The 21,701-nt window shown below is 46.8% G+C and overlaps 1 protein-coding gene across 2 annotated transcripts in view; it reads right to left on the reverse strand.

Annotated features, from left to right (window-relative positions):
• The window catches only part of EML6 (EMAP like 6), a 252,161-nt gene that overhangs the window by 2,148 nt on the left and 228,312 nt on the right, over nt 1-21,701 (reverse strand). Inside the window, exons 28-41 of one of the 2 annotated variants that reach the window (XM_070512097.1) lie at nt 21,473-21,551; nt 18,816-18,945; nt 16,966-17,064; nt 16,322-16,342; nt 15,783-15,956; nt 11,219-11,427; nt 10,238-10,395; nt 9,499-9,613; nt 7,133-7,321; nt 5,650-5,822; nt 5,081-5,243; nt 3,136-3,239; nt 2,262-2,415; nt 1,751-1,851 (exon numbers count right to left, since the gene is read on the reverse strand). In XM_070512097.1, coding sequence (XP_070368198.1) covers nt 1,751-1,851; nt 2,262-2,415; nt 3,136-3,239; nt 5,081-5,243; nt 5,650-5,822; nt 7,133-7,321; nt 9,499-9,613; nt 10,238-10,395; nt 11,219-11,427; nt 15,783-15,956; nt 16,322-16,342; nt 16,966-17,064; nt 18,816-18,945; nt 21,473-21,551 — 1,869 coding nt within the window. The remainder of the gene's footprint in view (nt 1-1,750; nt 1,852-2,261; nt 2,416-3,135; nt 3,240-5,080; nt 5,244-5,649; nt 5,823-7,132; nt 7,322-9,498; nt 9,614-10,237; nt 10,396-11,218; nt 11,428-15,782; nt 15,957-16,321; nt 16,343-16,965; nt 17,065-18,815; nt 18,946-21,472; nt 21,552-21,701) is intronic. The other variant, XM_070512098.1, reaches the window with a different exon arrangement.

Raw genomic sequence — 21,701 nt, forward strand, 5'->3', positions numbered from 1 at the left:
AGGTTTCTTGTTTTTTGTTTTGTTTGGCTCTTTCAGTGTCCGTGCTGAATGTGAGGACTTTTGGCAATTTGACTTCACACTCTCTCTCTCTCATTACTATTGAAAAGGCTTTATCGGCTCCACTTGAGTAGGAGAGCCCTCTCTAGTGTTTAGCACAGAGCCAGGATCACACGGTGCTCCCATGACTACAAAGGCCTAGGGGCCCTGCATTTTTATGGTTACTTCTAAGCCTTTTGCAGTATCCAAAAGTCACCTCGTATCTCCTGCACTGGGTGCCCAACTCACTTTGTCTCTTATTGCTGGCCGGTTCACACTTCAGCTGGTGCTGCTTTGAATGGGTGCTTACACTCCACAGGGAGCTGCTATCAGTCCTATCTCAAGGGTTCTAAGTGCCAGTTGGCACAGCAGACTGAAGATGGGTGCTCCCAGGCAGGCACCAGAAAGCATCTTCCGGGGGCATTTTCTACACAATGCTCTTGGGTAGGCAGTGGATTGAAATTCTCTAGTGCCTTTCCACAACCTCTCTCAGAGCACTAAAAAGTACCTGGAATGCATGCATTTCTTCTTCATCCCCCCAAGAATTTTGCTTGGGCCCAACAGAAACCAATATTCACATTGTGATAAAGCCCTTCAGCTACATTAGACGTGGAGAAGCTGAGTGACTTAGAATGGTGTCCTGTTCCTCCATGCTCCAAATAAGAAATGCCCTTGGTGGAGGGCCGGAAGAAAGCTGCCTTCCTGGAAATGCTGAAGAGGCTGATGTCTCTGGAGCATGCTGGTAGGGCTCCAAAACACCGGAGGACCAGTCACGTCTCACAGAACAATGTGACCGTTTTACACTGAACAGCAGTTATGGTCAAAAATAGCCCTGTCTCGGGAATCCAAATAGCTGGTTGAGGTTCTTCTGCTACTAACTAGCACTGGGCCTAATGGCATCACCCCTCATCTGATCTCATGTGTAAAACTGAGTGACACTTGCCCTACTTATTTCTCAGGGTTGACTGAGGCTCATTATTAGTATTTTTGTTTTTTTATTATTTATTTATTTGAGGAAGATTAGCCCTGAGCTAACTACTGCCAGTCCTCCTCTCTTTGCTGAGAAAGCCTGGCCCTGAGCTAACATCCGTGCCCATCTTCCTCTACTTTATATGTGGGACGCCTACCACAGCATGGCGTGCCAAGCGGTGCCATGTCCGCACCCGGGATCCGAACCGGCGAACCCCGGGCTGCCAAGAAGTGGACCATGTGAACTTAACTGCTACGCCACTGGGCCGGCCCCAGTATTAGTATTTTTAAACCTGTCTTGGTTGTGGATTAATCATCCATCTTAAGAATTCTGGTGCGATAAAAGACATGGATCAAGGTCATTCTAACCCCCTGATTATATGCAATGACCTTGTGGGCTGTCCAAGAGCTCCTACTGAAATCAGCCATCTTGAGCCTCTCACCCACCTGTCTCTCCACCCAGCAATGCTCAGAGGAGCTATCACATGCCCTTGACTTCCCACCAATCTCAGGACAGCTCTAGTGGAGACACGGGTCCATCAAGATTTGGGTTGGGAGTGACCAGAGACTGAATACCTCATACATGGAAAGTCCTCGTCCTCATTAGGACTCACTGAATTTCCTGTTTACTATCCTGCCTCAGGCCCTCCCCATTCCCCTGGCGGGGCTGACCCAGGGGACACCTGAGGTGGAGGGGGAGGGAGTGAAGGCCAGGGAGTCAGAGCCAGATTTATCAGGTTGGTACCTGCAGTCGTCTCCTCCAGTGCTGACCACATACTTGTCATCATGAGAGAAACGGATGTTCGTCACATGAGCCGAGTGACCAAAGTAACGCTTGTGTTTGGCCTGTGAGCAAAGTGAATGGAGACAGCTAAGAGACCCTGCTCCTGCCAACAATCAAGGACCACCTTCCAGGACTCAAACCCCCTCCTCCCAGAAGCTTCCTTCATTCATGGGATTACTATGTGGTCTGGACATCTCCATCAGCCAGACTTTCACTGGCTTTCCTGTCTCATTCTTGCTCCACTTGTGGCCACTTTGTCCACCCTCCATCTTCCCTTCTCCCAGCTGCCAGGAATTCCTCTCCAAGGGAGATGAAAAGGTTAGGTGTTGCCAAATCTCTACGGGGCTGGGACAAGATTCCTCTTATTCTCGATTCTAGATGGCCATCTAGATGTGGCCACTATCTTCCGCACACCGCAGAAGAACAGAGAGCCTGGTGGCCATGCAGGGAGTTTACTCTAAGGAAGACTCACAAATTTTTCTGTGCATGGAAAATCAAAGAGCTTCACCAGCCCAAAGTCATCTCCTGTGACAATGTTGAGGCCAGCATGGGTCACACATGCGCAGTTGACATCAGCCTTGTCTGCATTTCTCGGCCAGATGCCAATGACTTCATCTCCCAGAATGCTGTTACAACAGGAAGAGGCATTAGCAGGAGATGTGTGAGAAGGCTTCCTGCAGTCAGGCATCCTCTCCCAGGGAGAAGAGGCAGAGAGGGGTATTTTGCATAATTCAGTGTGGTCTTGCGGCTCTTCTCGCTTGAAAGCATCTGTCCCCTTCTCTGTACACCTGTCCTAGCTCTTACTGTTCTCCTCTGCCCCAGTCCCTTTCACCTCCAAAAGAAAAGTTACCTCCATCCTTGATTCTCTTCCTCTTTCCTATAGTCCTCCTGAATATATATATGTTTGGGAGAAGAGTAGGGGCTCCTTCAAACTCACAAGTTGGCGGTCTCTTTTCCCTTGAATTGGCAAGGCCTTGTCTCTCATGCTGCTCACTGGCAGTTCCAGCCTTGCCACTCCCCACTGGTGACTGGAGGCCTCACAATGCACTCCACCTGGGCTTGGCTAAGAGCTGGGATATGGTTTCCCTTTGAACTTGCTGGATGGGGTTGGGGACTGTAGGATGCATTACACGAAAAGAGGGACTTTGCATTTCAAAAGCCCAAGTCAGATCAAAGCCAGTGGCCCAAACTGGTACCAAGAAAAACCTCCCGTCCCCACCCGCCAAAGAAAAGATTGCTCTATCTCTGGGCTCCTTCATCTGCTGGACATATACAAACTTAGAGGCTGAGCCTGGGACAAGAGACTCCCTTGTGACCTTTTCCTCAATTGTTTTTCCTCCAGTCACCTTGTCCAGGAGGCCCAGGTGATCTTCTCAATGACCACGGCTTCTGTTACCTGCTTCCCCAGGGGGACCTCATGCACCTGGCGCTTGTAGGCTCCTGTTGACACCTGCAAGTGGAAGGGAACCATGTCCATCAACTTTCTTTGCATTCCAAAGTACTCCCCTTTTGGTGTACTGTTTCCCAGAACACTAGCCCAGCCTCTGCATCCCCAGGACTTTTCATAAAATCCAAGTTCAGAACAGGCTACAAAGTCTGTGGTCAGCCCACGGCAAAGTTGACATGAGCAGGGCATTTTTCCATATGTTTTTTCGCTATTTTCCAAAGTTCTAAGGCAGTGGTTCCCTAAATGTGGTTCCTGACCAGCAGTATCAGCATCATCTGGAAACTTGTTGGAAACAGACATTCTTGGGCCCCACCCCAGACATACCAAATCACACATTTTGCAGGTGGGGCCCAGCAATTTGTGGGTGGTTTTTCTGGTAAGGAAGACTCCCCCCTGAGCTAACATCCATTGCCAAGCTTCCTTTTTTTTTTCTTCTCTTTTTGCTTGAGGAAGATTAGCCCTGAGCTAACATCTGTGCCAGTCTTCCTCTTTTTAATTTTGGATGTGGGATGCCTCCATAGCATGGCTGATGAATGGAGCAGGTCCACACGCGGGATCTGAACCCACAAACCCAGGCCACAGAAGCGGAGCGTGTGGAACTTTAACCACTCAGCCACAGGGCTGGTCCCCCCAGCAATCTGTTTTAAAGAAGGCTCCAGGTGATTCTGATGCCCACTCAAGTTTTGGAATCCCTGCTTTCAGAGAATCAAGATCTTTTGGCACAGAGGTAAGGCAAGTTTTCTCAAAGACAGCAGCTCATGGGGATGATTTTTGAAGTGTCTAGGACCTGACCCTTGCTTCTCTGGGATCTTTTAGAGGAAACCAACCATTTTTCAGAAAATGGCCACTGCCTACATCTGCAGCCACCCCAGGTTTCCTGCTGTTCACGGAATGAGCTGAGATCTTTCCCACGTCAAGGCCTTCGCGCAGATGGCCTAGAACGATGCTCCCGCCCCTCTTTGCTGGCTGACTCCTACACATCCCACAGCCCTCAGCTTAAATATCACTGTGTGGAGAGGAAGTGAATCTAAATTCAGCGCCTGTTAAATGCTCCCGGAGCAGCCTGCATTTTTCCTTCTCGGCACATAATCAGTTTGTAATAATATGTATATTTCATAATTATCTGTTTAATGCTTGTCTTCTCCATTACAGGGCAAGCTCCAGGAGCCCTACCAGGCCTATTTTGTCCTTCCAAAAGCCTAGCATAGTGCCTGGTTCAGTGAATATTTGATGAATGGATGTGTCCTTTCTCCTTCCACAGTGAATCTCCAACACCAGGCCTGCTCACAAATGGATAATACTTGTTCAGAGTGCTGGAGAAATTGTTGTTCCGTTTTCAGCTGTAAGTCCCAAGAGCGGGACCTCTCTCGATCCCTTCCCACTTGTCAGTTCCCCCCAGGAAATCAGTGATGAGCTCTCACTCCAGGCCCACTGTCTGGAGTCCAGGTCCCAAGTGTGGAGGGGTCACACTACCTGGTAGGATTTGGGACTGAAATGAGTAAGTATAATGAGTGACACAGGCTTAGGTGCAGCCGCAGAAAACCAGGAATTAGGAAGCTCTGAAAGGGGTTGGTGAGAGGAGGATCAAAGACAATCAGGGCTTGTGCTTCCTGCTTTTCTTACTGAAGAATACTATTTCAAATGCTATTTCTTCAACTTTCTTAAATTCTGTAAGTCTCTGTTTCTTCATTTATAAAATAGGAGAAAAGTAACAGTACTTACAGGGTTCCTGTGAAGAGTAAATTAGCACATTGGCTGGCACACAGTAAGCACTCAATCAAAGTAAGCCATTGTTACTATTCCTATTCTTGGTTGTCCCAGATATCAGTAAAGCTGAAGCCTACCTGGATGTATTTGCCATCTGCGGAAAAATCCATCTGAACGACGAAGCTTGGGATATCTTTGCAGTAGCCAATGCGATTCAGGCTCGTCCCCTGAGTGAGGTCATAGAAGTCAACTGTGTGTTCAGAAGAACCAACGGCTAAGAATCTGCTGTCTGGGCTGATTCTAGAAAAAGCAATCCAAGTGGTCCATGAGGAGGGCTGTTTGGGCGGGTCAGGCACGAGGTCTGCTCTGGGACAGGCCTCCCAAGCTCAAAGGCAATGAGATCGCACTTCATTAGCTTCTACATTCTATGGAATTCAACAATTCCTCTGGATCAAATCCCATGGAAGGAGGGAATGGATATGTAGCCTTTTGTAGAATGGCATTTTACAAGAAGTTTTTACCACACTCTTATGGAAATTAGCAAAGACATGTCTGAGAAAGAATGTGTGAGAGGGTCTCCTGTCATAGTTGGCTCATTGAAAGGGGCCCTCTCACAACTGAGTTCTTCATTCCAGCCATGGCCCTTCTGGAATGGGGACCACTGGGAAGGAGAATACCCTCCCTGCCCAGACCACCTGCCATGTACCTGATATCTTGGATAGCAGATTTCCGGTCTCGTTTCTTCCCCCACACTTTCAGGCTGTTCACCAACAAGATGACAAACTCTCCATTCTTCATGCCAATGGCCACCATCTCCCCGTCAGGGCTGTAGGCTGCACACCTGGCCGCGTGGCCCAGGTTCACCTTGTTTAGCAGCTTCTACATTGATACAAAGTAATATCTCCTGAGTCCTTGGCCACCTCAGCTGGTCTCCAGGAGGAGTTGTGCACCCAGGCCAGAGCAGCAGGCTGTCTCTGCTGCCCCTGCATGCCTCCAAGCCTCTTGCTTCTTACAGTAACTGTCCCTGAGGAGCCGGCTGGGCAGCATGTTCGATTAGAGCAGCTTGGGAGACAACATGCTTCTCCATGTTGGCAAGGGTTGACAAACTTTTTCTGTAAATGGTTTGGTAGTAAATATTTTTAGGCTTTGCAGTCTACAGGGTCTCTCACAACCACTCAGCCCTGCCATTGTAGCACAAAAGCAGCTACAGACACTACATAAACGAAAGAGCATGCCTGAATTTGCAGAAACAGGCAGCGGGCCAGACTTGAGCCTCCAGCCATAGACTGCTGACCTCTTGTTCAGGGGAAAGGGTCTGAGCTTTGGCATCTGTCACTTCAAATCCTGAATCCTGGCTCTGTCTCTGGCTGTGTACGTTTGGGGAGGTTACTCCTCCGTTCTCCCATTTGTAAAGAAGCAATATTAACATTGGTCTTGCACAGCTGTTGCAAGCATTAGTGATGGTGGAGATCAGTAAATGACAGCTGTTGTTAACAATAAACATAAATAATTAGAAACTAACTTGAGCATAACAACCACATTTAGGGTTTTGCATGTCTGTTCTTTGATTCTTACACTAAAAATATGGCTGAAACATTTACTAGCCATTTTGTAATGAAACCAAGTATTTTAATTATTAAAACTGAAGTACCTATTTTAATATCAGGTAAGGCTTGGTAACATCAATCTTTTTTCCCCAGATTATCCCTCGCTATTTTATATTTTCACTCCCGATGAATTTTTATTTTAACTTAATTTTTAAATTGTTTCTCCAAACTCTAAGAGAAGCCTTGTGGGGATTCTGATTGAAATGTTCCCATTGGGAACATCTGACATTTTAGCTCATTTTCAGTCTTCCCATCCAGGAAGACATGATTTGTCTCTTTATTTTTTAGGTTTTGTGAGTTCTTTCATCACAAGAGAATAATCATTCTGAATTAAGATGATTCCTGTACTATAAATATTCATAGATGGGCATACAGCTAAAAGATATATAGATTGGGTGCGTGTGAATGGGACTCCTTTCATTACTACGTCCTCTAATCTAGTTGCTGAACTGCCACTGATCTCTCGTCCAGCTCCATCCCCTGTCTCTGGCCTCACGCTGGCCAAACCTTGCCTCACTCCAGGCTCCTGCTGCTGTGAGGCCCACTTGTGGGCATCTGAGCCAGGCAGAGTCGGCCCCTCACCTTGTCAGCCAGGTCCCAGATGCGGGCTGTGCCATCGTTACTGGCAGAGATGAAGATGTCCTTGGAGGGGTGTGTGGCCAGGCCCCAGATCTCCCCTTCCATGTGTCCATCAATCAGGATGTTGGAAGCAGCATTTTTTTCACCAACTTCAATTATTTCTCCATCTTTGGTTCCCACTAAAATTTTTCCCTGTTGCAATCAAAAGATTATTGGAAAAAAGACAAACACTGTATGATCCCATTCATATGAAATACCTAGAATAGCCAAATTCATAGAGACAGAAAGTAGAGTGTTGTTTGCCAAGGGTTTGTGAGATATGGAAAGGGGAGTTATTGTCTAATAGATACAGAGTTTCCCTCCTACAAGATGAAAAACGTTCTGGGGATGGATGGTGGTGATGGTTGTACAACAGTGTGAATGTATCTAATACTAATGAATTGTACACTTAAAAATGGTTAAAATGGGGGCTGGTAGTGGTTAAGTTCACACACTCTGCTTTGGCAGCTTGGGGTTCACAGGTTCAGATCCTGGGCATGGACCTACACACTGCTTGTCAAGCCAGGTTGTGGCAGCGTCCCATGTATAAAATAGAGGAAGATTGGCACAGATGTTAGCTCAGCAACAATCTTCCTCACCGAAAAAAAAAAAAAAGGTTACAATGATACATTTTATGTTATCTATATTTTGCCACAATTTAAAATAATTTTTTTAAAAAACTATGATTAGAGCAACTTGTGAAAGTGCCTTTGCTGGCAGTGGTATTAACATAGGAACAGGCACGATGTGTTTTGTTTTTAACAACTAAACTGCCCATTCTTAAGGCACTTCCTCTACCTTCTCACTCTGGCTTTTCTCCATCCACCCTCTTAGGTGAGAGCTTTAGTACAGAGTTCTCCATCATCTAGTCTCTGCTAGAACATTCCTATGACTGCAAGTTTACTACAGAGCAAGGCAGCCAATTTCTGTTTTTGGACAGCTCAAACTCTTCCTAAGTTCTTCCTTACACTGAACAAAAAAATCTACCTCCTGATGATTCCAGGTTCTGGGCCTGGTTCTGCCTTCATCTCCCATATGTCTAATTATCCTTCCAGACCATTGCCATTTAGGTATTTAAAACAAAATTCCCAATTTTGAATTATGTGGACTCCAAGTCAGGTTTGCCTTTTTTATGGAGAACATCCAGAAGGCAAATTCTTAGAATGCTAGCAATTCAAAAATATACACACAAGATATTAAATGGAGGTTAAGAGATTTGTTTTCAAGTGCATCAGAATCTCCCAAGAAATTTTCAAAAGGAGAAAAAAAGAAAAAAATGGAAAACACACAAATCAAAGCCTCACCCCTGAGATTCTGATTTGGCAGCTCTGGGTAGAAGCCTGGACAACCACATTTAAAAACCCCACAGTTTGTTTTGTTGTGTTTTGTTTTTCCCTCCCCAAAGCCCCAGTACTAGTTGTGTTTCCTAGTTCTAAGTTCTTCTAGTTCTTCTGTGTGGGATGCCGCCACAGCATGGCTACTGACAAACGAGAGGTGTGCTTCCACACCAGGGACCGCCAAAGCCAATCGTGCCAAACTTTAACCTATAGGCCCTCAGGGCTAGCACCCACAGTTGTTTTTTTTTTAAAGATTTTTTTTTTTCCTTTTTCTCCCCAAAGCCCCCCGGTACATAGTTGTATATTCTTTGTTGTGGGTGCTTCTAGTTGTGGCATGTGGGATGCCGCCTCAGCGTGGTTTGATGAGCAGTGCCATGTCCACGCCCAGGATTTGAACCAACGAAACACCGGGCCGCCAGCAGAGTGTGCAAACTTAACCACTCGGCCACGGGGCCAGCCCCCCCACAGTTGTTTTTGATATTTGGCCAAGGTGTGACTTGAAAACCAATGGCTCTGAGTCAGATAGTTTGGTGGCCATCACTTTCCCTTTACTGGCCATGTGACCTTGGGCATGGGCAAATTATTTAAGATCTCTGTGCCTATAATACTATTATCTATAATAATAGTAGTTAACATCTACTGAATGTGGCTGTGTGCCAGGCATAATGAAAGGCACTGTGCATGTATAACGCATGTGATCCTGACAACAACTCGTGTGCTAGACACAGAAAGGTTAAGCAACACATCCAAGGTCACACGGCCAGTTCTACTGGGTGAGTCACAGTTTGCACCCAGGTCTGTCTGACTATGCTAAGCTGCCTCCCACTGCAGTATAAGTCACACCTTGGAGGCTTATTTTAAGGATTCAACGAACCAGCACAGGGCAAGTGCTTGACTGGGAAGGTGCTGAACTAACTCTCACTTGAACCCCTTCCTCCTTCCTGGCCCAGCCCCAGGGGGTAGCTCGGGGAGGACCAGCCCAGGTGTGCTCACTTTGCCGCGGCACACGGAGCGCACGCACTCCACCAGCTGTCCCGTCTCCAACTGGAAGGCCCGGCAGCGCTTCATTTCCTGGTCCCACAATTTTACAGCACCTCCTTCTTTGGTCCTAAAACAGATCAAAAGAAACTTAGCATGTTAACCCTCATCCTAAAAACTCCCCATGACCCTCTACTCCCCTCTCTTGCTTTCCCCTCATCAAGGGCACAGCCACCTTGGGCTCCCAGCAGGACAGACCCTCCAGGGTGACCCCTTTCTTAGGCTCTGCTGATGAGCAATCAGAACCCTTTGAACTTGCAGATTTCCTAAAATGCCTTCAAATGCCATGATCTTGGAAGGAAAGAGAACTGTAATCTAGAAAATCCAACTGTGTTTTTATTAGATCAAAAACTAAGAGACATGTTTCTCCTGTTTTTCTGTTTCATTTTCACATCTTTCCTGCCCCCTCTTCTCACTTCTCCTTCCTCCCTTCTCCCGAAGAGCTACTGTGATAACACTTTAGGAACGGCAAAGTCACTCCGGTCTATTCAAGACACCGCTCTCTCCTTCTCTCACTCTTACTTCTGAAGGCTCTGACCTAGGGCCCTCTTGGAGAGATGGTAGACTGAGCTCCCCAATGCAGAAAAGATAGGACAATGAAAATCTGCATTTTCTCCAAGTTGGAGATGCTTCTGTCGGCTTCTCCCAAGACAATAAAAAAAGACCAGTTGTTCCCAGAGGAACTTCGGCTTACGGCCGCTCTTTTCCGCCGGTCACTATGAGTCCATCCCGAAGGGTCGTGTACATGGTGAAGACGGGGCCTGTGTGCGCCTTGGCCACCAGTCGGATGAGGAAGTGGTCCTTCCACACGTAGACGTCTCCATTGATGGCACCCGTGAAAGTGAGGTTGTTCTGTAAACAAAGGGACACCTTCCACACCAGGACACTCACAGCCGCTCTCAGGAGGGTCCCCTCCCAGCCACTGGCTCCTCTGTTAAGGAACTAGAGCTAGAGAAATGTGAACATGTGCTCAAATTGACCCTCTGTGGTAAGGAAAGGTAAAAGAATTTGCAGAAAACCACAAAGAGCATATAATAAGGAAGTCACCCGGCTTTAACAGTCACTCTGTTGAGCTAGTTTGGGGCATCCAACATCCCCACTGAGTGTGGCTCTGCATTGAAGTGAATTTCCATTCTCTGGGCCCCAGGGCAAGGGGTGAACTCCAGCCTGAGAGGAAACTTTCCTGGGCTTATCTATGAAGGGATAAATCCACCCCTGGAGGACCAAGAGTTGGCCGTGTTCCAGAATGTCCCTGGGGTGCTTGCATTGGCTGGGGACACCTGACAGCCCATGTAAGCGTGTCAGTTGTGGCACACTAAGGCCTGGGAGGGAAAGGGATGCTGTCCAGTGGTGGAGACTATGCCCACCTCCTCTCAGCTATCTAACCCAGGTCTGACAGGCTTGCAAGTCAGTCTGCCTCTAGAATGACGAACCTCTTGCCCTGAGTGGGGGCCCTGCCTTTTCTGATTAATGTTTGAGGGCAACAAAATGGGGAAAAATATAGTCATCTCACCCGTCTGTGCTATGGAAAGGGAATAGTGGTTGCAAATAAGCCAATAAAAGAGATAATGTTGAAATGGCTTTCTCATTTGCAACTTCTTGGCCATACTGCTCCCCCTCCCCTTGCGCCCAGGGGTTCAGGCTCCCCTCTCAGCAGTGAACTGCTGGAACTCACAGCACCAAAGGCCACGGAGAGCATCGTCTGCATCTTGGCAGCCTCCATGGACCCGATGACCCCTTTCTTGTAAAGCAGGGCGCTGCCTGCCAGCGTCCAGAACTTCATATGTTTGACCCCAACAGACACAAACTGCGTGTCTGAGTCGGGACGAAATTCCACCACAAATATGCGTTCCAGGTGACCCCCTCGGCTGGCAACCTTGGCACCTGTGTGGATGAGAGTCCAGTGAGGTGGGCCTTCCCAACTTCCAGGGGTGCCAGGCACGGAGCTGCAGCCCTGGACGGCTCTCATCCCAGCAAGGCCAGGGCACGCCTCAGTGTTCTTTCTTCTTCAACAGCACCCTCCCCACTTCAGACACTGCTCCCAAGGTGAGCAAGAGAGGCTGTGTCTGGGAAATTTTCAGAGCAGCAGGTACTGCTCACATGACCCCCCAGCCCACTCCACCCAATCCCCACAAGCCACATCCAGGCATCTGAGAACGCAGCAAAAAAGGATGGCCCAGGAGACAGAAGCTTCCACATATGAGAAAAGGGCTTAAAGGCATCCCCCACGTCACCACCTCCTGTCTCCAACATCACCTCAGGATTCACCCCCACGGGAAGCCAGATCCTCCCCTAGAGTGTCCCTAGAGACTCACACTCCTTTAGGCAGTTTTTATTTCTCCCCAAGATTCTCTATTTTCTTTAAAAAAGAAGAAGAAAAAAAGGATCCCCATATTCCTTTTCTTTCATGGTTTTCAGGTTTAAAATTTTTACTTTTTTTTTTGAGGAAGATTAGCCCTAAGCTAACATCTGCTGCCAATCCTCCTCTTTTTGCTGAGGAAGACTGGCTCTGTGCTAACATCTGGGCCCACCTTCCTCCACTTTATATGTGGAACGCCTGCCACAGCTATGGCTTGCCAAGCAGTGCCATGTCCTCACCTGGGATCCGAACTGGCGAACCCTGGGCCGCCAAAGCAGAATGTGCGCACTTAACCGCTGCACCACTGGGCCGGCCCCTAAAATTTTATATTTTATATTTAATTTCTAGTTTTTTTCTCAACCCCATTTATTTATGTTTTTGATTTTTCTCCTGAGTTTTATTTAACCTTTGTCTTAATCAAATCCCAACTCCACCATTTATCTGTAGAACAACATTGGAAAAGTTATTTTCCTTCCCCGTGCCTCAGCTTCCTCATCTGTAAACTGAGGACAATAACAGTCCCCACTTTCGAAGGTGTTGTGAGGAGTAAAAGAATTGATGCAAGCGGAGACTTAGACCAGAGCTCGAGGCCCTGTAAGCGTGAACTGTTGTTATTATTCTTTTAGCTCCTTTTAAAGTCTCTTATTTCCTAGCCTTTTATCTGTTTCTTTGGTGTTTTTTGTGAGGAAGATTGGCCTGAGCTAACATCTGTGCCAATCCTCCTCAGTTTTATGTGGGATGCCCAGCGTGGCTTGGTCCTAGCATGCCACACACGCTAGGTCCATGCCCAGGATCTGAACCTGTGAACCCCAGGTCGCTGAAGCAGAGCACATGAACTTAATTGCTATAGCCCCAGGCCAGCCCCTGTATTTTAAACCTCATCTATTTTTATCTCATCATTATTTTTCAGCCCTTGAATTCTTAACTTACTTTCAACTTCTATTACCTTTCCTTTCCATTTTCTTTTAACTTGCTCTTAATGTTTTAGTTCCAATTTCTTCTTAATCATCACCTCTCTATATATTATTTATTGACTCACATGCAGTTTTTCCCTCCCCTCTTCCTTGTCACTTACATTTACTTATGTGTTGTTATAGGGCTTTCTGGTAGAGTGGCGGTGGTGGGTTCTTAACATAGTCGGGCCTGCAGCCAGCCCTCAGACATCCCCACTGGAATCCCTTCCCAGGAATGGCTGGGGACACCTGCAAGTTACCTCTCACGGTGTAATTCTCTCTCTGCAGATGGAATGCTTGACTCTGTAACAGCTACCTCACTACCTAGGGCTCAGATATTTTAAACCCGTAGTCCCAAGGATACCATAAACTAAGTTAAAAGACAAACAAAAGGTGGCTGGCCCGGTGGTTGAGTGGTTAAGTTCGCCCGCTCCACCTCGGCAGCCCAGGGTTTTGCTGGTTCGGATTCTGGGCACGGACATGGCACTGCTCATCAGGCCACGCTGAGGTGGCATCCTACATGCCACAACCAGAAGGCCCTACGCCTAGAATATACAACTATGTACTGTGGGGCTTTGGGGAGAAGAAGAAGAGAAAAAAAGAGAAAGATTGGCAACAGATGTTAGCTCCGGTGCCAACCTTTAAAAAAAAAAGACAAAAGACTGGGAGAAAACATTCATAACGCTTAAAGAGACAAAGAATTAATATTAATAATCAGTGAGGAACTACAAATAATAAGACAAGCAATCCTCCCACACCCAGCAGAAAAAGGATTTGCACAGTTGAATTCCAGAAGAAGCAACACAAGCAGACAATAAAGAGATGGCAAGAGGATGAATCCTGGTAGTTATGGGGGAAACGCAAAATAAAGCAACACTAAGAGGTACATTTCCTCTAAGCCACTGTTTGTTTTCTCCTTGTTTTAATCTCATGGACCCTTCTAATTGTGGAGATGCCTGTCTCCCTCTATGCATTGGCTTCCACTCAGAACAAATTTCATACAAGTATCTTGTACCTGACAACATGAATTTCATATAATAAGCTCATTTTCTTACTCCATTTTATTTTGTTTATTCTTACACACACACACACACACACACACACACATATACGTAGACACACATACCCCTAAGAGTTCCACAAAATAACTCTTTAACAAATAAGGAAGGAATAATATGCTAATGATAACAAAAAAGTACATAAACCTCCCTCAAAACACTTTATCTGTAAGCAAGACTAGACGTGAGGGAAAAATCACACACAATCAACTCAGAAGAGTTGGTGGTTGGTGACAGGCCGTTAGATATTGTCACTGGCTCAGAAGGCTTCCTTACAGACCCAAGCGCTGATTCCAACAAAGACAATGGGAGAAAGTCACCAAAAAGAAGGTTTCTCTTTTTCCTGGGAGTGTGTTTATAAACCCTGGCTCCACCGATTCTCCAACGGGAGATCAAGAAGGGGTCCCAGGTGAGCAAGAGTCTGTGCTAGGGAAGGGCCAGAGGAGGTACTGCCCAAAGGGACAGGTGAGGGAAGTGAGGAGAGTGAACCTGACCTGAAAAGACAATACTGTGTGGGGACTGATGTGGTAACTTTCTTCCAAGGAACTAGGAATGACTTGATCTTGGCTACCACAGGGAGTAGAGTTAATACCACAGAAAAAAGTCATTATGACATTACAGCATTATGAATTACCTCACGTAGGCTAGGGGTTTATGAGCTTTCCAACAGTGGGCAGGCTGCCTTGTGAAGTGATGAGCTGCATCCTTGTAAGTATTCAAGCAGAGGATGGAAACTGGCCTCTCAGAAATACACCTGGAGAAATTTCTCAATGGGATGGATTGTGACTGAGCAGGAAGACTTCTCTAGTCCTTCCAACTCTAAGGTGCTATGAGTCCATCATTAAGATACTCAATTTTTCATCTGGGGCTGAGTCTATTTAATCAGCTGGCCACTTGACATCATGAAGAATGAATCTGGATCCCCAGGATATAGATTATGGGGCCTTTTGGACACAAGATACAGATGAACAAGAAAATGAGAAATGGATGGACAAGGATGAGTGAGTTTCATCATAAAAGTCTGCAGGTCCCCAACATCTTTTTCTCATATGGGGGCTCAGGAGGGATTGGAACTTTCCTCCCCCTGTGCTCATCCCTCTACAGTCCCCTCTCCTCGCCCCCTCCATGGGAAGATGCTGAGATAATGGGACTCTAGAAGCCCTGGATTGGAGAAGTGCCACCCCTGTGCGTGCCTGTCTCAGCGTGCCCCAGATACAGGCTGCCTGGCTGGAGACAGACCTCATTAATGTCCTCACTAATTGGATCTGCTTTTGCCAACCTGAGAATATACTCAATATTGCACATCTTTGAATCTAAGATGACCATAAATTTAGTAGCAGCCTCTGTGTTTGAGCGTGTGTTGGGGGAGGGCAAGAAAGAAATCCTGCTAAATTAAATATTCTTGATCATAAGATGAACGCCATTTCAAAAAAGTTAAAATGCTTAAAAAAAAATGTGTTTCTGAGACTCTGGTGGTAAAAGCCTGTCCCAGTTCCTGTAATAAGGCAAGCAAGCTGACAAGGCTGCCTCAGGATCCAGGGGTCACCAGAAGGAGCGCCGAAGACAAGGAAGCTTGGGTAGGAAGGTTGTTAGGACAGAAATGAAGGAGGCTGCTGCCATCTGTATGAGGAGGAAGCCTGCCACCCTTCACTAACCAGCTCAGGACTCCCCTGGCCAGCACTCTCCAGACCATGGCGTCCAAGATACAGCGGCATCTGATGAGAAGCTTCTCTAGGATCCCAGGAGCCTGGTTTCTGCTGACCTGGCAGCAGTGCCTAGGTGGGCTCTGGAGGGAGGCCCACCTAGGTTGGCGCCCAGCCCACGCCACAAGCAAGCCTCGCGGAGGGACAGAAAGCCCAGCCTCAATACCTTCCTGCCAACGCCAGACGGTGATGGTGTGCTCAGGGTCCACGCCCACTGACACCAGGAGCTTTCCGGTTGCACTGAAGTTGATATAATTCACCCCCTTCGTGTGGCAGCACCGCAGCATGGAGAGGGTGTGTTTGGTCATGGCGTCCCATATGTGGATTGAAGGTGTTGTTCCTGAATGTGGGAGGCATGACAAAGAACTCAGGCTGGAGGACAGCGGAGCCAAAGCAACACTTAGGTTCACCTAAAACCCTTTTTAAGACAAGTGTTAGGGGCCTTACAGTGACTGGGCGTAAAAGACCTACAGCCTGACCTGGCCAGAGGTGGAAGACAATAGGGAACATCTGTTGCACTTTCAGAGGCCGAGACCCAGGGGCATTTATGTCCAACACACACACTTGGGGAGGTGTCTATATGTAGGAAACTGATGAGGTCAATGATTTGTATCTGCAATTCAGCTAGATACAAGCAGCAAACATGGTACATTGACATGATTTTGCTGTGCAGATTCAAACTACTCACGGATGGAACAGCCTTACCTGGGGTCTCCGTCATATCACCTGCATTGGGTGGGCAATGGCAATGAGGAAGCATCAGGGAAAAACAATAGCCGCAATAAGTCATGTTTCTAACAGTGAAGCACTCAACACCAGCATCAGAAAATTCCAAATTAAAGTTAAAAATGGACATGGCTTCAATGAAAGCAAGCGAGAAAGTATGTTTGTAAAAACTGCCTTTGAAACAACAAAGGTAAAAAAAAAAAACAACTTTTCACAAATGTGAATTGGTTCACATTTGTCATTGGCAGTTTTCTGGGGTACAGAAGAGCCAGGCACACAGACTGCAATCTACCCTTGCCGGGCACAGCCACCAGGCTTCAGATGTGGGGCTCTTCATTTGACACCTGGGGTCTGAAAAATTCGCACAAGTCCACAGGGATGGGGGCCATCCATTGATTTGGCTTATCAGGCTCTGGTCTGACTTTATGGTCCCTCAGAATCACCAATCACTGGATGCATCAACTCAAGTGACACAGATACATTCTGGGCTCAAAAAATCACCAGCAACTTCAACGAGAAAGGATGGATGTCAGTGACCCACCCGCTCTCTCTCCCAATAATTGCTAGGAAGTCAATGTCCCTGCTTAGCTGGGAGAAACTCAGCTGCCGCAGGACCCTCCTACCTATCTGGCTGGTGGCCACCACATTTCTGTACTTGGGGTGCTGGTTCACGGTGAGGCAGAGGATGTCATCTGTGTGCTCCAGGTAGAAGCTCTGGCTCCCTAGGAGAGAGACATGTGAGGGTGAACAGGGAACCTAAACACCTCTCAGGGCAACCCCAAAACTTTGTGTGGAGTCTTTGGAAATGCCTTGTAAAAGTGAGAGCTTAAAATGCCAAATTCTCACTTTCAGAATCATCCTTGGGGAGATGGGAGATGAGTTTTTACATTACACATTCTGTTCCAAGTTTGGGAGATGAGCTGGTGCCTGTTATCTAATGCATACAAGCTCTACTTCAATCCTTCCCACTGTCCTGTGTGGGTCCAGAGCACAGTCCAAGTGCAGAGGCTTCCAGAGTCCAAAATGCTTCGTCCTCCCCATGGCCCAGGAATGATGGCTTCTCAATGTCCACCTCTGGGCAGAGCGGGGCGGGAACCTGGAGTTAGCACTCTACTGAGCAACATGGCACCACTAACTCATTGTCAGGGGAAGACTGAAGTAGGAAAACAGGTAGGGAGTCCCTTTTAATTGTCTTTACTTATTAAAGTACCAATCCACTTGGGTGCCTGGATGGCACAGGTGATGGCTTCACTCCCTAAAGCCCTAACTTGACTCACATCACAGGAAGTGGGAAAAGGACAAGAAAAATGTTATCATCTACTACAGCAAATGGGTTTGCTGACTTCCAAAGTGGCCACCATAAACCCACCCAAATGCACAAGAACAGAGAGGTGAACAATGGCATTGATATACATGGAGATAGCACACTGCTACTAAACTGATAACATGTGGCTAAAACATTAAGAAATTGTATAGAAAATTTCAAGGTCTTCCTCCCTCCAAAAGACAAATCATTGTGTTGCCCAGTGATTTCACTGTCTAAAAATCTATGTATTAACAACTGCACAGAATTGAGAAGGAGTATAAAATTTGGGGGAAAAAAAAAGGTTTGTTTTACGATATGAAGCAAATCATGCAAAACATTAACATATTTAGAGCCAGCCCTGATGGCCTAGTGGTTTAAGTTCAGCATGATCCACTTTGGCAGCCTGGGTTCAGTTCCTGGATGCAGAACCACACTACTGGTCTGTCAGTAGCCATGCTGTGGTGGTGGCTCACATAGAAGAACTAGAAGGACTTACAACTAAAATATACAACTATGTACTGGGGCTTTGGGGAGGAAAAAATAAAAAAGGAGGCAGTGCTGTTGACTTAAAAAAAAAATGTTAACATATTTAGATCTGGTGGTAAAGATACGTCTGTTAATTTCTGAATCCTTTTTGCTTGAAGTGTTTCTTTTTAAACTAAACTATTTTTTAATTTAAGAGTCATCCTATAGTTAAGAAACATTTTAGGTATTTTTGTTTATTGTTTAATTGTTCTCATTCTCACTGTAAATCTAGGTAAATAGTCAAAACAAACAAAACTTGAAAATGTGAGCTGCTGAACAATTGGTCACTGTTAATAATTAAGGAGAACAGCTCCCCCATGCATGTTTTTGGTTACTGTCTATAAGGATTTTCTCTGATCTTCTCTCCATCCCTCTCAGCCTCTGAGGATCTGATGGAAACATGGACACCTCCCTTTCAGGGCCTACACAACCCGGCTGGGTGAAGGCCAGAGACAAAGAGGGCTTTGACTCTGAATGTGGCCTGAGCATTTTCTAGGACTAAATGATAGTAGCCTGGAATTGAGTGGAATGGCTCTTTTAAAAGGAAGAGAATGCTTAAGCTTCTCCTAAACAGCGGGAAACCACATAAAAGAGCTAAGATAAAAGCCTGTTTTCAGATGGAGGTTTCTCTGTTCGAGGTACCTGTGGACAGGTTCTGAACAACGCCAGCTGCTGCTGTGTGGAAGATGATGTCGGCGCCGTCATTCAGGTAATGCAGGTTATTGCGACAGTCGAAGCCTCTGTAGCCGAACACGTGGTCGAGAGCCAGCTCCTACATTCCCACACAAAGACGGAAGCGGCCCTTAGAGGAAGAAGCAAGAGCAGAGGAACAGACCCGCACTGCGGGAGCAGCCAGGGATCTCATGGGAACCGCATGGCTGGTGAGACAATGAACCACTTGCTAAAAACATTTTGTTTCTTGATGACGATAAAAGGCAGCCCTTTCTTTAGTTCCCTGAAACTCTAGGGGACAGGCTAACACATAGAATTACAGTGAGTTTTCTAAATAAATTAGATTTGCTTCCTGGCTCCTCAGGTGAGCCAAGATTTATGGATTTGATGCCCTATCAAGGTTGTCTAGACACTTTCTATGTGTGCCTTGGCAGGCGCTCTTTAGGTGAGCTGAATGGTGCCTCCGAGATTTGCTCTGATTCCCACAAATGCAGCTGGGATCAGCAGAGCAGAATGTTCAGGCAAACGCCATGCTCTGTGGCTTGGTGCTTGCCCTACAAAGTTTCTACACAATTTGCATTTTTTTTTCCACAACTAGATACTGTTCTGGGTTTACAGTCTTTCTCTTCTTCTGGTCTTGTCTTCCATGACAAAGAACAGTGGCTGATTCAGATCATAACAGTTCTTAATTCGATTTGACACGTGTATAATTGGCAGTTCCTCTGTGCCAGGACTGTTCTGGTTGGTGAGACGCAAGATTAAGAAGATGTGGGTCCCTTTTCTCTAGGTTCCTGATTCTAGTCTTTTCTCTCTCCAAAGCTCACCGATTGCAAATATCAGATTAACTTTCCTAAACCACCACAACACTTCCTCACTCAAAAACATGCACTGACTTTCACTGCTTATGGGATAAAGCCCCAACTCCTTGAGTGGGCACAATCAGCCCCAACTCGACATCTCCTGTACCCCTCGGTCAAGCTGACATGTCTACTGAGCCCACATATCATGAGCTTTCCTACCTTTATGATTTTGCTTTTTTTATCTTTCTCACCTAGAAAGCCCTTCTCCGCCTTTCAACTTAATGAGTGTCTGCCCACCCCTCAGTCTACCCTACCCCTCATCTCTCACCCCCATGTGTTTCCCAGAAACTGTGTAATATGTGACCCCCAGTGCTGGTGGCCAAGTGACTCAAGCTGGGCCAATCAGATGGTTTCTCCTGGGAATTTAGAATAGAGGACACTGGTAGGCTTGGCTGTTTAATTAACTGAGGGGATGTAAACTCAGGTGCTGGGTAGCACCCTTTAGTCTACCAAAGTAGTTCAGAAAGTCCGTAGAAAAAGAGAAGAATACATCAGACACATGCAAAGCCCTGCTGGGCAGAAAAAGGCACCATCTTGGCATGGTGGCTTTTCAGCTCCTGGATCCTGTCTCTCCTGAAGCTCAGTGGCATTTCCTGATCTGTGCTATATTCCATGATAAATCTCCTCATTGATCCCTTTTCCAAGACAAAATTTTCAGATGGATTTTTCTGGCTTCAGTGAGTTCAGAGTGTAGTAGGGAGACAGGTGAATGAGAAATAATGGCAGTGTAGTGTGTGACAAGGGCTGTGGAGGAGGGGAGGTGTGGGGAGTGTGCAGAAGGGTTTAGGGTGAGGAGCATCGGGGAAGACTGCACAGAGGAGATGCGAGGAAAGGGCTTGGAAAGACCAGGGTGTAGGGAGGGAAGAGGAGGAGGATTCTAAAGGGAAGGAATGAAAACACAGGGGCTTGAAAGTCCAAGGCAGCTTCAGAGAACACTGAGTAATGGGTTTGGGGCTGGAGGTTTGAGTTGTGGTAGAGAATCTCAGGTGATGAGCTTGGAAGGTGGCTCCTGGGTAAGATTTTGAAACCGTAAACTTGGATCCCATCGGCAATGTGGAAATCTCCTGGGTCTTAAAGCTGAGGTGAGGCGGGAAGAGTTATATTTTAAAGGGCTAACTTCGCGGGCAGCCCGGCATGTGTCTGAGAGGGAGATGAGAGCGAAGGCCGAAACAACAGTTAGGAAGCCTGTCTCAGAAAACACTGGGTTCACTGGAGCTATAATCCTCATGTCTTAACAACTGAGTTCAAATCCCTTTCCACTTACAAGCTTGGTGATTTTGGGAGTGGGACCCAACAAGTCATTTAACTTCTCTCAGCTACAGTGTCTTCATCTGTAAAATGGAAACAATAATAGTTCCTACCTCACAGGTGAGGAATGTATGAAACACTCCTTGGGAAGTATGTAGCATGGCACCTGGCACACGGGGAGTGCTCAGGCAACATTAGAGAGTGACTAAGCTCTCGTTCTCCCTGAGTGGTACTAGGTAGAGGGAAAAGGAGCCAGGTTTGAAGGACATGGGACATTTTTGAGCTAGTACTGATAGGACCCAGGGCCATGGCTGAGGGAATGTGATGCGGTCGATGTGATTCTGGTTACTGGGATGGGGGACACAATGCTATGTAGAAGGGAAAGGGGACAAGAGAGAGTAACTGGATCCGTTTGGGTTCACTGGAAGGCATCTGTGGGGCAGGCAGAGGGTGCTGTCCACCAGGCGGGTCTTAGAACACCGACATCAGATTAAAAGCAAAATAGCTTAATCTCCTCACCTCAACCAGTTTCTTTTTTTTGGTGATATTGTTCTTCTGGAGTTTCTCAGGCTGGGGAGCTGCTCTGCTAACAGGTGGTCTGGAACAGAGAGTGACCAGAAGAAGCACAGTGTTGAGCAAAAGGCAGCGAAGTTGCTTCTCAGTGTGGTCAGCTAAGGCCAGTGCCAGGCTGCTCTCTCTCTTCTCCCCGACTCAGAGGACCTTCCATCTGGGTTTCTTCTTTCCTTCC

The sequence above is a fragment of the Equus asinus genome, chromosome 6, assembly GCF_041296235.1.
Source record: "Equus asinus isolate D_3611 breed Donkey chromosome 6, EquAss-T2T_v2, whole genome shotgun sequence".
NCBI classification, from domain to species: Eukaryota; Metazoa; Chordata; class Mammalia; order Perissodactyla; family Equidae; genus Equus; species Equus asinus.